The sequence below is a fragment of the Taudactylus pleione genome, unplaced genomic scaffold, assembly GCF_031769625.1.
Source record: "Taudactylus pleione unplaced genomic scaffold, aTauple2 ptg000556l, whole genome shotgun sequence".
Classification (NCBI taxonomy): domain Eukaryota; kingdom Metazoa; phylum Chordata; class Amphibia; order Anura; family Myobatrachidae; genus Taudactylus; species Taudactylus pleione.
In genome coordinates, this window is record NW_028284958.1 from 25,979,735 (window position 1) to 25,993,593 (window position 13,859).

At 45.1% G+C, this 13,859-nt stretch overlaps 1 protein-coding gene across 1 annotated transcript in view; it reads right to left on the reverse strand.

Moving 5' to 3' along the window:
- Window positions 1-4,937: 4,937 nt before the first annotated feature.
- The window catches only part of LOC148482006 (uncharacterized), a 66,358-nt gene continuing 57,436 nt past the window's right edge, over window positions 4,938-13,859 (reverse strand). The window contains exons 31-36 of the mRNA XM_088452706.1: window positions 8,450-8,458; window positions 7,633-7,752; window positions 7,302-7,523; window positions 5,409-5,618; window positions 5,083-5,282; window positions 4,938-4,977 (exon numbers count right to left, since the gene is read on the reverse strand). Of these exons, the coding sequence (XP_088308832.1) occupies window positions 4,938-4,977; window positions 5,083-5,282; window positions 5,409-5,618; window positions 7,302-7,523; window positions 7,633-7,752; window positions 8,450-8,458 (801 nt within the window). The remainder of the gene's footprint in view (window positions 4,978-5,082; window positions 5,283-5,408; window positions 5,619-7,301; window positions 7,524-7,632; window positions 7,753-8,449; window positions 8,459-13,859) is intronic.

Sequence of the window (13,859 nt, forward strand, 5' to 3'; positions counted from 1 at the left end):
CGTCGCCATCTTAGTACCCCCAGCTCGAATATTGGTTCTTGGGGGAGGTGGTGACATTTTGGCCGCCATCTTTGAGGTAAACACGTGAGACGGTGATACACGTGTGTGTTTGCTGGGGAGAGTGTGACAGCCGATGTGTGTACTGTCTCTGTCACCGCCGGGGAATGGGGGCACAGAGCGTTCCCGACAGGACAGTTATTTGTTGTTTCCACAGGTATCACCAGACAGAGAGCTCAGGCCCAGCAAAGAGAGGACGTTCTGAGATGGGGCAGGAAGGATATTATCAAGTCTTGATACCAAAAACCCTGGGAAATGGAGATCTCAAAAATCCCTATTTTTTTCTCTGACATTTTTATTTATTTTCGGTTAGAGCAGTGCGGTAGATGCTTCTAAAGCTAAATTTAATTTCAAAATATACAAAACAGTAGCAAGCCCGCTGCCACACGCACGCAAATCCCTCCAATAACGCTTATTATTGCTTAAGTTACTACAGTGTTATTGAACCTATTGTCTCCTCCTTGCTCCTTGTCAGCTCCGCTTGCTGCCGATCAGTCCCCACTCCCAGACAAAACGTTCGAAGTCTCCAGGTCTGTTCCATGTGATGGTATAAGACATTTGGGTAAGTTTTAATATATACGGGCCTATTCATCATCGCTTAATTTATACAAAAGCAGGTGAAAATGCAAATTTTCACCTGCAATTGTAAAAATGAAGTTATCGGGCCATTCATCAAAAAGGTAAAGCAGGAGATATCACAGATAACTCCTACTTACCTTCCTTTGCGGAATGGTCCGCTGTCCCCATACACTAGTTTGGGAGAGAATTCCAAGCTCCGAAAATATAATGTTTTCGAAGCTTGACTGCGGCATTTGCGAATGCTCAGATGGCGAATGCTCCTGCTCTGGGCTCGCAAACCGTGCCTTCCATAAGGGAAAAAGGTCCGGGTTGCGAAAAGGCCCGTCTGGATCTTTCCGCCGGACGTCGGGGCTCTTGTGCGCATGCGTGACCTGTAGGTCGAGCATGCACAATCCCTTCACTGCTCCAAAAAGCATTGAAGCCGGTCGCGGGGACAGCTGATTTCGCATCAGCTGTCGCCGCGCCGGAGCAATGATTAATTGCTCTGGCAGCCATGGCGAGTTAAGGTACGTATACAAAGTACGATATATCGTTCATTTTTATGCAGTGAACGACCAACGATGCGTGTTCCCACATGAACGGAAACTATGATCGTCCGTACATGCAAGCCAACTTGCACGATATTGTTAACTTAGCCTGTTCCGAGATGTGGCAGGATGACTTCACTGAAAGATATCTTTTAAGTCGTTGCTGGTACAGATCTTACTGTGTGTATGCAGGTTTAGAATGTTAATTATTGGGGTCCCCGATAATTAATAGGCCCCTAAAGGTGCATACACACGGTACGATATCTATGAACGATATCTCGTTCATTTTTATGCAGTGTACGACCAACGATGCACGATCCCGCATGAACGATATCTATGATCATCTGTACATGCAGGCCAATCTGGATGATATAGTCAACTTTGCCTGTTCGGAGATGTGGCAGGATGACTTCACTGAAAGATATCTTTCAAGTCGTTGCTGGTACAGATCGTTCCGTGTGTACCCAGCATAAGTCCCATTCCATCCAAGTTAAATAATGTAGAACTGTCATCATAAATCAGGTAAAGCTTAAATTTGATTCTAGTAACCTAAAAGTAAAACAAAACAAATTACAATGTACTTGTGACGAAACACAATATCCTTCCAATGTAACATAACATTAAAGTTCTTTGAAGTTAGACCAGGCTGGGCTCTGATTTTTCCTGTGCAGGGTAAGCAGACCCAATGGTTTAATAATATATTAATCTGAATATTTTTGCATTTGTACAAAAAAAAACCCAATTGTTTAGGTGACGAAGCGGGACATGTGCAACAATTTTAGGTAATTTTTTTATTAAAACATTGTTTTTTAACATCAATATGTATACAGTTTATTTACCACTATAGTGTTGTCTATGAAATATTTTTAATCCAGGGAAAGAATATCTTTGGACATTGCCAATATCCGGAGTTGGAATAATTTTAAGAACGTTACACCATGGAACCTATGCAGTATCATTAGTTTTGAATGTGTGGGCTGTATTCAATTAGACGCAAAAAAAGTTTGGCCGATTGCTACTTTTCACCAGTCGGAAACTTATCTCCGTATTCAATTACAAACACCTCGTGTACGCGAAAAGTCAATGCAATGTAATAGGCGAAAAAGATTCGCCTCTGAATAGTAGGAGAAAAGAAGTGCATTTTTTTATTTTGTGGTGGAAAGGTGGGGAAAACACTCCCTTGGGACAGTCCCCCAAAGGATAACTGCATCAAAAAATCCCTTAAAAAAAAGTGAGGAACACCTCAAAAAAGTACATTCAGGATGTGCTGAGGGGGCACTTGATTAGAATGGCCTCCAAAATCAAAAAAGATTTTCTGACCCGCACCAATACTCTCTCAATTAAACTCCAACAATTGGAGGCCCAACACAAACAATCTCAAGACCCCTCTATCTTGATGGAGCTCCTCACTATTCGACGTTCTCTTGCCCTACTATTCTCCCAACATACTGCTAAACGCCTCAAATGACTCCGCCAAACATTTTATGAAAAAGGCGATAAGGCAGACAAAATCCTGGCCTCTAGGCTTCGTTCAATGTGTACCCACAAAAATATTCTTATGATCAAAAATTCTAAGAGTCACCTCCATGACCCTGCCGCCATTAGATCTGAATTTCAAAACTACTATAGCAAGCTATATAACTTGCAATCTACCTCCCTCCATTCCTCTACCCCACCTACTGATGTAGCAATCCAGGACTTTCTTGCTGCTGCCCACCTCCCTCAATTGTCCCGGGAGGCCCTGGATGACTTGGGTGGAGAGATCTCAGGGGAAGAAATACTAGTGTCTATTAAAGCAGAAATCAGGTAAATCTCCTGGACCTGATGGCTATACTGCCGCATATTATAAGAAGCTTGGAGGTCTTTTAGTTCCCCACTTGCACTCCCTTTTTAATAATGTTCTGCAGGGGGGATCCTTCCCTGCAGAAATGCTGGAGGCCCGAATTGTTGTGATACCTAAGGAGGGCAAGGACCCCAGTATTTGTGCGAGCTATAGACCTATTTCCCTGCTCAACCTTGATGTTAAAATTTACGCGAAAATTCTGGCTAACAGGCTCAATCTTGTCCTTCCCTCTTTGGTCCACTGTGACCAAGTTGGTTTCATACCAGGCCGTCAGGCACTGGATAATACCCGCAGGGCGGTAGATCTGTTCCATATTATTAACTCCAGGAGATCCCCAGCTATTATTCTTTCTCTAGATGCTGAAAAAACATTTGATAGGATCTCCTGGGGTTTCATGTCTCATGCCCTACAATCTTTTGGGTTATCTGGGAACTTCCTGATGGGCATCATGGCCCTCTACTCTGTGCCTTCAGCTAGAGTCTCCATTAACGGAGTCCCATCTGATATATTTTCCATCTCCAACGGTACCAGACAGGGATGTCCCCTTTCCCCCCTAATCTTCGCCCTGATAATTGAGCCTCTAGCCTCCCTCATCCGCCTTGATCCTAAAATCAGCGGTGTGCGGGTCGGGAACATCTCTAAAATTGCCCACTTTGCGGATGACATTCTGCTTACGCTTACTCAACCTCGGATCTCTTTGCCCAATCTTTTTGGACTCCTGGATAACTATAGCACATTTTCTGGGTACAAAATTAACTACTCCAAGTCGGAGGCCATGCTTCTTCATGTTCCACATCGGGACGCTGAATCCCTTAAGCCCTTCTATAACTTTAAATGGCAACATAAAAAACTCAAATACCTTGGGATCTTCCTGACTTCCCATTATAACCTGCTATATCAGGAAAACTTCCCACAACTTTTCGCTAAACTACAGGCAGACCTGACCTCTTGGAAGAAACTTATCATTTCGTGGCTGGGCAGAATCATCTCTGTTCAAATGAATATCCTTCCTAAATGGCTCTATCTATTCCAAACACTCCCTATAGCTGTTCTCCACTCTCTCCTCCATAAAATTCAGAAGAGCATTACCCGCTTTATCTGGAATGGTAAAACCCCCAGGTTATCTTCTGCTATTCTTAAAAAGCCTATATCTAAAGGTGGTAGGGGCCTTCCAGATTTTAAACTATATTACCTGGCTACCCACTTCTCTCAAATTGCCTCCTCCTATTCTCCCCCTGGAACAACATCCTGGCTTGACATTGAAGCCAATATTATTAATTTCCCAGACCTGTCCTCTCTCTGGGGCTTACAAAAGAGATATCGCCCCCCCTCCTCCAGTCTCCCATCTACTCTTCAATTCCTACTACATTTGTGGAATCTATACTCCGTTAAATTCTCGATCACATCTATATCTCCCCTCACACCCATATGGAACAATCCCTGTTTTCCACCAGGCCTACAAACAACCCGCATGACATGGTGGACACATCTGTCCCTCAAATTTCCTGTGAATTTTAGCGCAGATGGACCTTGGCTTTCCCTCTCAGAATTGCAGTCAAAAGCAAACCAAATACGGCACTTTCTACAATCTATGCCACAAGATTCACATCTACGCGCCCTCACCCACTTTGAACGCCTCTGCAGGTTCCATCCCATGTCCAAAGGAATGATTTCCCAAATTTATAGTATCCTTATTGATGATGTTTTTTCAACTCGTAATCCACACGAATCTTCTTGGGAGACGGACCTTGGCCCACCACCGGATGAGGAGGCTTAGGACGACATGACAATACGCCTCGAGACACATTGTCTCGAGGCACACCATGGAAAATAACAATGCCACACTCTGGTAAATCCTGGCAGAGGCAGGGTTACTTGCCCGAAGCCTCATGCCAATGGACCTTAAGATGGATGTCTCAAGAGCCACGCCGTCAAAGACAGACGTCCAAGGTCCGGATGAAGGCAGGGACCCTGGGACAACAGGTCCGGACGTTGAGGCAGAAGGAACGGAGTGTCGATGGAGAGACTCTGAAGATCTGAGTACCGAGGACACCTGGGCCACCAGCATAAGCTCACCACTGTCCTGCTTCAATTTCCGAAGAACCCGAGGGAGAAGGGATATCGGAAGGAAGAGACGCAAACTGGAAGGTCCACCTGACCGCCAGAGCGTCCACCAGACATGCTTGTGCGTCTATTGTTCTGGACCAGTACACGGGCAACTTGTGATGGGAGGCCAGGAGGTCCACCTCCAGCATGCCCCACTTTTCCACAAGGAGCTGAAACACCTCTTGGTGAAGCGACCATTCCCCGGGACGCACATCGTGACGGCTGAGGAAGTGTACCTCCCAATTGAGGACTCCTGGAATGAACACTGCCGAGATGGCTGGAAGATGGCACTCCACCTGAGACAGAATGCGTGACACCTCTCTCATCTCTGCCCGACTGCGATTGTCCCCTTGATGGTTGATGTCCGCCACCGTGGTGGCGTCATCGGACTGTACATTCACAGCTCTTCCGTGAAGAACATGACTTGACAACTGGAAGGTCCGATACACGGCCCAAATTTCCTGAATGTCGATCGGAAGAATTGCTTCTTCCGCTGTCCAACGGCCCTGAAGTGAGAGTGAACCTGTCACTGTACCCCAACTCCGTAGACTGGCATCCGTTGTCAGGAAAACCCAGTTCGGGATCCGAAAGGGGCAACCGTTGGTGAGATGAGATGGCTGACACCAGCATCTGAGTTACAGTGTGGCAACCCATTCCATTTGAATAGAATCTGCCCCTGCAGGGGACCTGGAATGGAACTGGGCATATTCCACCATGTCGAATGTCGACACCATGGACCCCGGAACCTGCATTGCCGAGTGAACCGACACTGCAACTGTTCAGGCAACTATGCAACCGCAGTTGCAGGGAGGAGATCTTTCTGGAGTCAGAAAGATCCTCTGCTGCAGAGAATCAAGAAGGGCTCCCAAATGGTTCATCCTTTGTGAGGGAATTAGGGAGGATTTCTTCCAATTTATTAGCCACCCGTGCGCTTGCAGACAAGGGATCGTCAGGTGTAGATGTTGTAGAAGTACCTCTGGAGAACCTGCCAGCAACAGGAGGTCGTCGAGATATGGAAAAAGCCGTATACCCTTGCTCCGAAGATGGGCAGCCTTGACTGCCATAACCTTGGTGAATACCCTTGGGGCCATGGAGAGGCCAAAGGGTAGAGCCCGAAACTGGAAGTGGTTCTGCCATATAGCAAACCGCAGATACTGCTAGTGTGAAGGCGTTATGGGAACACGAAGGTATGTGTCCTGGATGTCCAGGGAAACCATGTAGTCCTCAGGGTCAATTGCCAGATTGATGGAACGCAAAGTTTCCATCCTGAATTTGGGCACTCTGAGGAACTTGTTCAAAGACTTCAGGTTGAGAATAGGCCGATGAGACCCATTGGGCTTCGAATCAGAAACATAGTAGAGTAGTAACCTGTCCCGTGTTGAGAAGGCGGGACTGGAATAACAACCCCTGCTCTCAGCAAGGACTCTATGGTCTCCTGAATCTGCAGGGCCTTGGCTTCGCTTGAAGGAGGACCTGTGCAGAAAAACTGGTGGGGAGGCCTGTGACGAAAGGAGAGGATGCACCCCCGAGAGACCACTTCTCGTAACCAGGCATCCGTGGTGGTGTTGTACCAGGACTGGGCGAATAGAAGAAGTCGGCCTGCCACTCTGGGATCCCCCAGAGGGAGGCCCGTCCCATCAGGCAGAGGGTTGATCCACCGGTTTGGAAGCAGGGTGTCGAGCACCCTAAGCTTCTTGGTTTTAGAGGCTTCCTTAGTGGCCGCTTTCCTGGGGAAGGAGTGACCCTTAGACTTTCCTTAAACATGAAAGGACCGAGATGCAGAGGTCCTAACCTTGGAAGGCGCAGTAGCTGAAGGCAGAAAAGCCAACTTAGACTTTGCCAGGGTGTCTACAATTTTGTCCAAATCAGGACCAAACAATAACTCCCCATTAAAGGGCAAGGCCTCCAGGCCTTTCTTGGAAACATCATCTGGCCTTCAAGAACGTAACCACAAAGGGCGGAGGGCAGACACTTCTGCGGCCGAGACTCTGGAGGTTAGCAGACTGGCATCCAAAGCCCTATATAGGTAGCGGCATCTCATCTGTCCCACCAGCATTCTGGACCTCAGGAGCTTCCTCAGTAAGGTTGTCCTCAAGTACATTGGCCCAGCTCTCAATGGCCTTAGCTACCCAGGAGATAGCCATAGACGGACGAGCCACAGCCCCTGAGAGAGAATAATCTGACCTTACGCAAATTTCCACTTTCCTGTCTGTAAAATCCTTTAGAGAGGAGATGAAGGGTAAGGGCAGTGTAGCACTTGTGATTAAGCGAGTAACATGAGAATCCACCGCAGGTGGCGATCCCCACTTTTTGCAATGTCCTGCAGGAAACGGGTAGCTAGATGCCAAACGTTTCTGTGGCTGGAACCTCTTACTAGGCAACTGCCAGGCCTCCGCCATGTGGTCAGTCAACTGGTCAGCGAGAGGAAAAATAGCTATATACACTTTAGTCTGTTTGAAATTTGGATTTAGAGGCCGGGGCATCATCCTCTATGTCAAGGATGGATCGCACCGCCCATACCAATGCTGTCACCTTAATAGAAGACTTAGTTACCACCTCCCGGACTGGAGAATCCAAGTCAGAGTCCTCATATAATGCCCCGTCATCTGAGGACGCATCCGAGTCTGACAATAACGTAGACTGGGACGACACAATAGGGCGTTTAGATGCCCTATGGGGCTTGTCACTCTTTAGCATAGATTGAAAAGCTGAAGAAGAAGCCGCTAAACTCTGGACTGAACTAGAAAACACATCCACCCAGGGTATCTGCCCCCCTGTGAGAGTCCCTGAAAAGGGACGACCGACTGATGCGCCACCTGAGGAGGCTGCACATATAGCGGCACCCCTGGATAGGCAATAACAGCTTGAGGCCCAGGGGAAGACTGCAATAATTGCGGGATACCCTGCAAAGGGAAAATTGCAGTTTGGGGTAACCCCATTTGGAGTGCTAAGACTGCCAGGTGATCCGCTATGGAGGCCAGCAACTGGGAAGAGAGTGCCCATAATTGAGGGGTTGGAGGGCCCAGGCAACTGAAAGCACCTCATACACAGCCCATCCTGTGATAAATCCTCCTTAATTACTCCCGCAGCACAGCGTCTGCAGGAGAACAGAGTGGGAGCAACGAAGCGCTCTACTTCCTTGTCAGACATAATATAAATTTATATACAGATATATAAATAAATGGGAAGCACAAAGGTGGACCACTGGAAAAACCAACAAGCGTGCAACACACATCCACAGATATGGCACTATTTAGCAAGCAACTGTATGTGACAGACCTCACAAATACTTGAATATATATATGTGAGATCAGAGAGAGGCCCTTCCCCCACATACCTGCCAGGGCTGTAGGAGAAAGAAAGAAAGGTATAGACTGACAGTATTAAGGAAATAAAGCACAAACAGCACTAGCAAAAAAGTCACATACCATGCAGAAGACTACTCACTGCACCGTTACAACTACAATCAACTTGCCCAGATTCAGTGTCTGGGAGGGCTATAGTGCTGTGTACACTGACCTTTAGCAGGGGAGAGGTAAACCGGGGGACCGGTCCATACGCCGCCTGAGCGATATGCACTGCCACCAGAGAAAAAAAGATGGCCGCCGGAGACCTCAGAGTAGAGAAGGAGGAAGTAGCTCTGTGACACCAGACCCGAGTGGAAAGGCGCGCTGAGCTGAGGGGAGGAGCCGCTAAACAGGGAAGGCTCCCCTGGCTAGCATTTAACCCCAGATCTGTACTGGCATCGCAGCGCCGGCGGGGTGTAGTAGCGGTAGCTTGGACGTCCAATGGACAGTCTGACGCTGCCGCTCTGAAGAGCAGTAAAAATAAAATTTTAAAACTCATAAAATAAATTAAGCTTAGGGGCTGCTAATCAGCCCTCCTGCGCTAACAGTGATCCGACTCCAGCCGGGCACCAACTAAAACTGAGGTGGCTCGGGGGGCGGGGTATAGGGGAGGATGGATCCAGTGCATACTGGGAGCTAAAGCTTTAATTGCGTGGTGCCCGTGGATCCAGATCCAGCTTTACCCCAAGGTCAACCCTGTGGACCCTGAAGCAGAAATAACATTTATATTATTATTGATTCATAACAAACCTTTTAAACTTCCTCTTGAAATACTGCTATTCACATGCCTTTGTTTCCAATAGTAGTGAGTAGTGAGCATTTACAGAAATACTAGTGTTGCCACATCTCTTCACCAGTATAGGAAACACTGATGTTTTTTTACACCAAATTTACCTTACAAAAGCAGTTATTTTGAAAATGTATTTTTTCGTCAATTTGGTTTCACTTTCTTTGGAATGGCCCATATCATCTGTTCTCTATATGGGCCTCACTACTTGTATGAAAGGCCAGAGGTACATATAACCTTTGAGAGCAATTACATTGTGTATGAGCAAACCTCCCAACCGTCCCGATTTCAGTGAGACAGTCCCACTTTTTGGGCACTGTCCTGCTGTCCCACTCTCAATGAGTTGGGATGTTGGGGGGGACACACTTGTCACCCTGTGCTGCGCTGCCATGCAGTGTTGAGGTGAATGGATGCTGCACATTTTTAGTATCAGGAGGAAACTGGATCCTCCTGCAGGTGCTGTGACTCCGCCTACCACATTGCAGTAGTCTTGCTTATAACCATTGTGGCTAATGCTAACAATTTGCTAACTCTACCTACTTTTGCATACCTCCCAACTGTTGCGCATTCAGTGGGACTGTCCCGTGTGCCACCCATGGAGGGGGAAATTGGGGGGAGAACACACACCTCTGCTATGCAGAGCAGCAGGTAAGCAGAGAGAGAATAAATGCTGCAGTGCGGGGGGTAAGCCTGGGTTCAGCCCAGCATCTCTGAGATGCTGGGCACGCCCCTTAGTGATGTAAATGGGAGCGTGTCATCAGGCCACACTCGTTTACTAACAAGACACACACCCTTTTTGGACGCGCGGATGTCCCGGTTCCCTTAACACAAATGTTGGGAGGAATGCTTTTGTGTTGGGCCCCGCTTGTAGTTGATGTTTTCTGGCATAGAAGAAGCTTGAATGATAAAGCAAACTTATCTGAATATGGTAACCTCTTTTTTAAGCACCTTCAGACCTATTGGAGAATTATTATTTTAACATTATTTTATACTGTTCATTTCTTACCTTTTTTTACCAAGACAAAGACATGGTCAATGATAACTTATACATTTAACTTGCTTATTAAGTGAAAAGGAAACATTATTCTGGGGAGGAGATGAATCAAGCCTTAAGGCGCATATCCACTATACGATGTAAATGGACAATTGAACGATAACGTCATAATTATCGTTCAATAGTTCATTAGTCGTGCAGTGAATATGCCGGCAATGACCAGGGATGCGCACTCCTGCTGGTCGTTGCGAGAATATGAATGCATTCGCATGGCCCAGCACCACCTAATACTACCCACTTCCCTTGTATCCTCTATATCTGGCAAGAGAGCGGAAACATTGAGAACCATCGGTCCCATACGCACAATAGTGGTTGACCTGACCCTCCCGCAGACATAGCATCCTGTGTGCAACTAGACCTCAGGCTGCATCCGCCGCCGCAAGGGCTTAATTATGCACGCCCCTGAAATGCCGTCCAAACGCACAGGCACACCTGCGTTTGCCCGACCACTCCCCTGCCACCACCCACAAATGGCACTTGTCAATCACTTGTCTCTGGGGCTGCGGAATCCCTGTGTACTCATACTCCATCGCACTGGCTGGTTTGCGCACTGCGAAGCATGTGCAGAGCAAAACCATTGACTGCGTGCGTCTGCATCCGTGCATTCCTTGCTGAATCAGGCCCAATATCCACTGCACAGTATAATGAACGATAATGATTTTGTTATCCTTCAGTCGTTCATTAGTTGTGTAGAGAGATATAGTTGAGTAGTTGCCCAGAGCAGCCAATCAGCTTCTAACTTCTAACTGTCATTTCAGATTTTGTGCTAGATAAATGACAGTTATAAGCCGATTGGTGGCTCTGGACAATTTTCTCTCTCTCTCTCCCTCTCTCTCTCTCTCTCTCTCTCTCTCTCTCTCTCTCTCTCTCTCTCGTATATAAAATCTGATTGTGTCTAGCTGCTATATAGCACCAGCAGTGCTATATAGCACCAGCAGGACTTGACAGTAACAGTCATATCAGTAATAATGTGTGGACCCTGTGAAAGTAGCAGTCAGTAAGCAATAGAGACTCTATGTTTGATAACATAAAACATTTTTTATTATGTTAAAAAATAAAATACATGTATATATAAAAAATATGCAGAATATTTAGCAATATGGCGTCCCGGGGGCTAATAGCCGGCCAGGGGAGGCAGCCTTCCCTGTTACAGCGGCTCCTCCCATCAGCTCAGCGCGCCTTTCCAGTCTAAGCTCTGGCTTTGCTGAACTGCTTACTCCTTGGGCCACGCTTCCTCTGAGGTCTCCGGCGGCCATTTTACTACTGTAGTGCATCGCAGGTCTCCTAGGATGGCAGTTGGTACAGTCCCCTGCGTACCTCACCTATTGGGTCAGTGTACACAGCGCTATAGCCTTCCCAGACACTGAATCTGGGCAGTTGATTGTAGTGCCATTTGCAGTATATTATATGTAATGTTTATGTATATATATTGTGCATTGTATGTTACTTATGCTAGTGCTGACTGTCTGTGCTTTATTCTCTCATCTGTCAGTGTATATCTATCCCTTTTCTTTACAATCTGCCCTAATACAGGTGTACTTAGGGTGGTTCTGAGACCTCACATATACAGTATATCGATGATGTCATCTTCATATGGCACGGCAAAGAAGACAGACTTTTGGAGTTTCTACAATACATAAATGACAATCCGAACAATCTGGTATTTACTACCGATTATAGCCAACAGTCGGTCAATTTTTTAGACTTAACCATTTTTGTAGAAGGACAATACCTATATACACAAACCTATCAGAAAAGTGTGGATGTGAACAGTTACATCTACATGACGAGTGGACACCATCCCAACTGGTTACGGAACGTACCATTAGGTCAATTTAAATGCGTGAGATGTAATTGCACTAAAGTTGAAGATTTTGAGACACAAGCCATAGGGATGAAACAACAATTCCTAGAGAAGGGATACAAGGAACATACAGTAATTTGGACATAGACTTACAAAAAGCATTACATACAGAAAGAGAGAACCTATTAACACACAGAGAGAAAGAAAAGAAAGAGGGAGATTTCAAGACAATTTTCATCACCCAGTTCAACCAAGACAATAAGAAAATAGAAAATATACTTAAAAAACATTGGCACATCCTCTTAGAGGATGAGACACTATCAGACATATTAACAGAGAGACCAAAGGTAGTTTATAGAAAAGCTACAGATCTGAAATCTCAATTGACACACAGTTATCTACTGTAAGTAAGCAGGGCACAAGGCAATTAACCTTGAATAACACAAGACTCAGCAAAGGTTTTTTCTACTGTGAAAATTGCAGCTTCTGCAGAACACACACTATTGCTTCAAAGAAAATCACGTCCTATACATCAAATAAGACACATATCCTACGACATCAGCGAACATATTACATGTCATAGTGTGGGTGTCATATACCTGATCGACTGTCTATGCAAACTGCAATACATTGGTAGGATGACCAGAGCACTAAAAATCCATATATCAGAACACATTCGAAACGTGAAGAAAGGCTTAGAGAGACACCACCTCTCGAACCATTTCAAAGAAAGACACCATCAAAATCCTACCGGTTTGAAGTTCATAGGAATCAAGCAGGTTACACAGAATTGGAGGGGAGGAGACTTTGAGAAGAAAATAAAGAGGAACTCAAGTGGATATACACCTTGAACACACTAAAACCATATGGTCTGAATGCAGACAATTAAATAAAAGCAGTAATTACAGGGTAAAAACTTAACAGTATTAAATCAATCCTGGCCACATTAATCCCTTTTCAGATACCATTACACACAATTAAGTTGTTAGTATTCCTCCCCCTCTTTATATTATATTATTATCATTTAATTTTATAGTTATATTTATTAATTATTCTTTTTGTTATTAATATTTTTATTTTATAATTTTTATATTTATTTTTATTATCATTATTATTTTTATATTTATTTTTATTTCTAATTATTTTTATACTTATTATTTTTATTATTATTTCTATTCATATTTACTATTATTACGGCTATATTTTATGAATCATATTTGTCATTATTATCTTTAATTTATTTCATGCTAACTACATGTGGGTACATATATATATATATATATATATATATATATATGTATACGTATGTATACATATTTATATGTATATATGTGATTTAGTAGATCTTATTTTCAATATACCAACTGTTAGCCATATAGAGTATTGTGATTAACCTGGAACACAGCAAGACATGGAAGACACTGCAGTGTTTTTTGACAGCAAATCAGACCAATTAGAAAAGAATGAGGTCACAGGATCTGGGCATATAATGCCCACATGCAAGATCGCCACCAGACTCCCTGACGAAGACCCACACGGGTCAATATGCGGAGGAGCATCTAACTAACAAGAACTACAAGTCAGTTCTACATATAAATCTCAAGAGAGGGGTTTTGGACTGGGGAAGAGGCAACAACTCTGCTGTGTTCCCAGACTAACACCGTGTCCCCGATCACATGACCACCCTGTCGAGACCTGGTAGCACCGGGAACTGCTACTTGGGGGATGTAGAGTCAGGGTTATGACTACAATAGG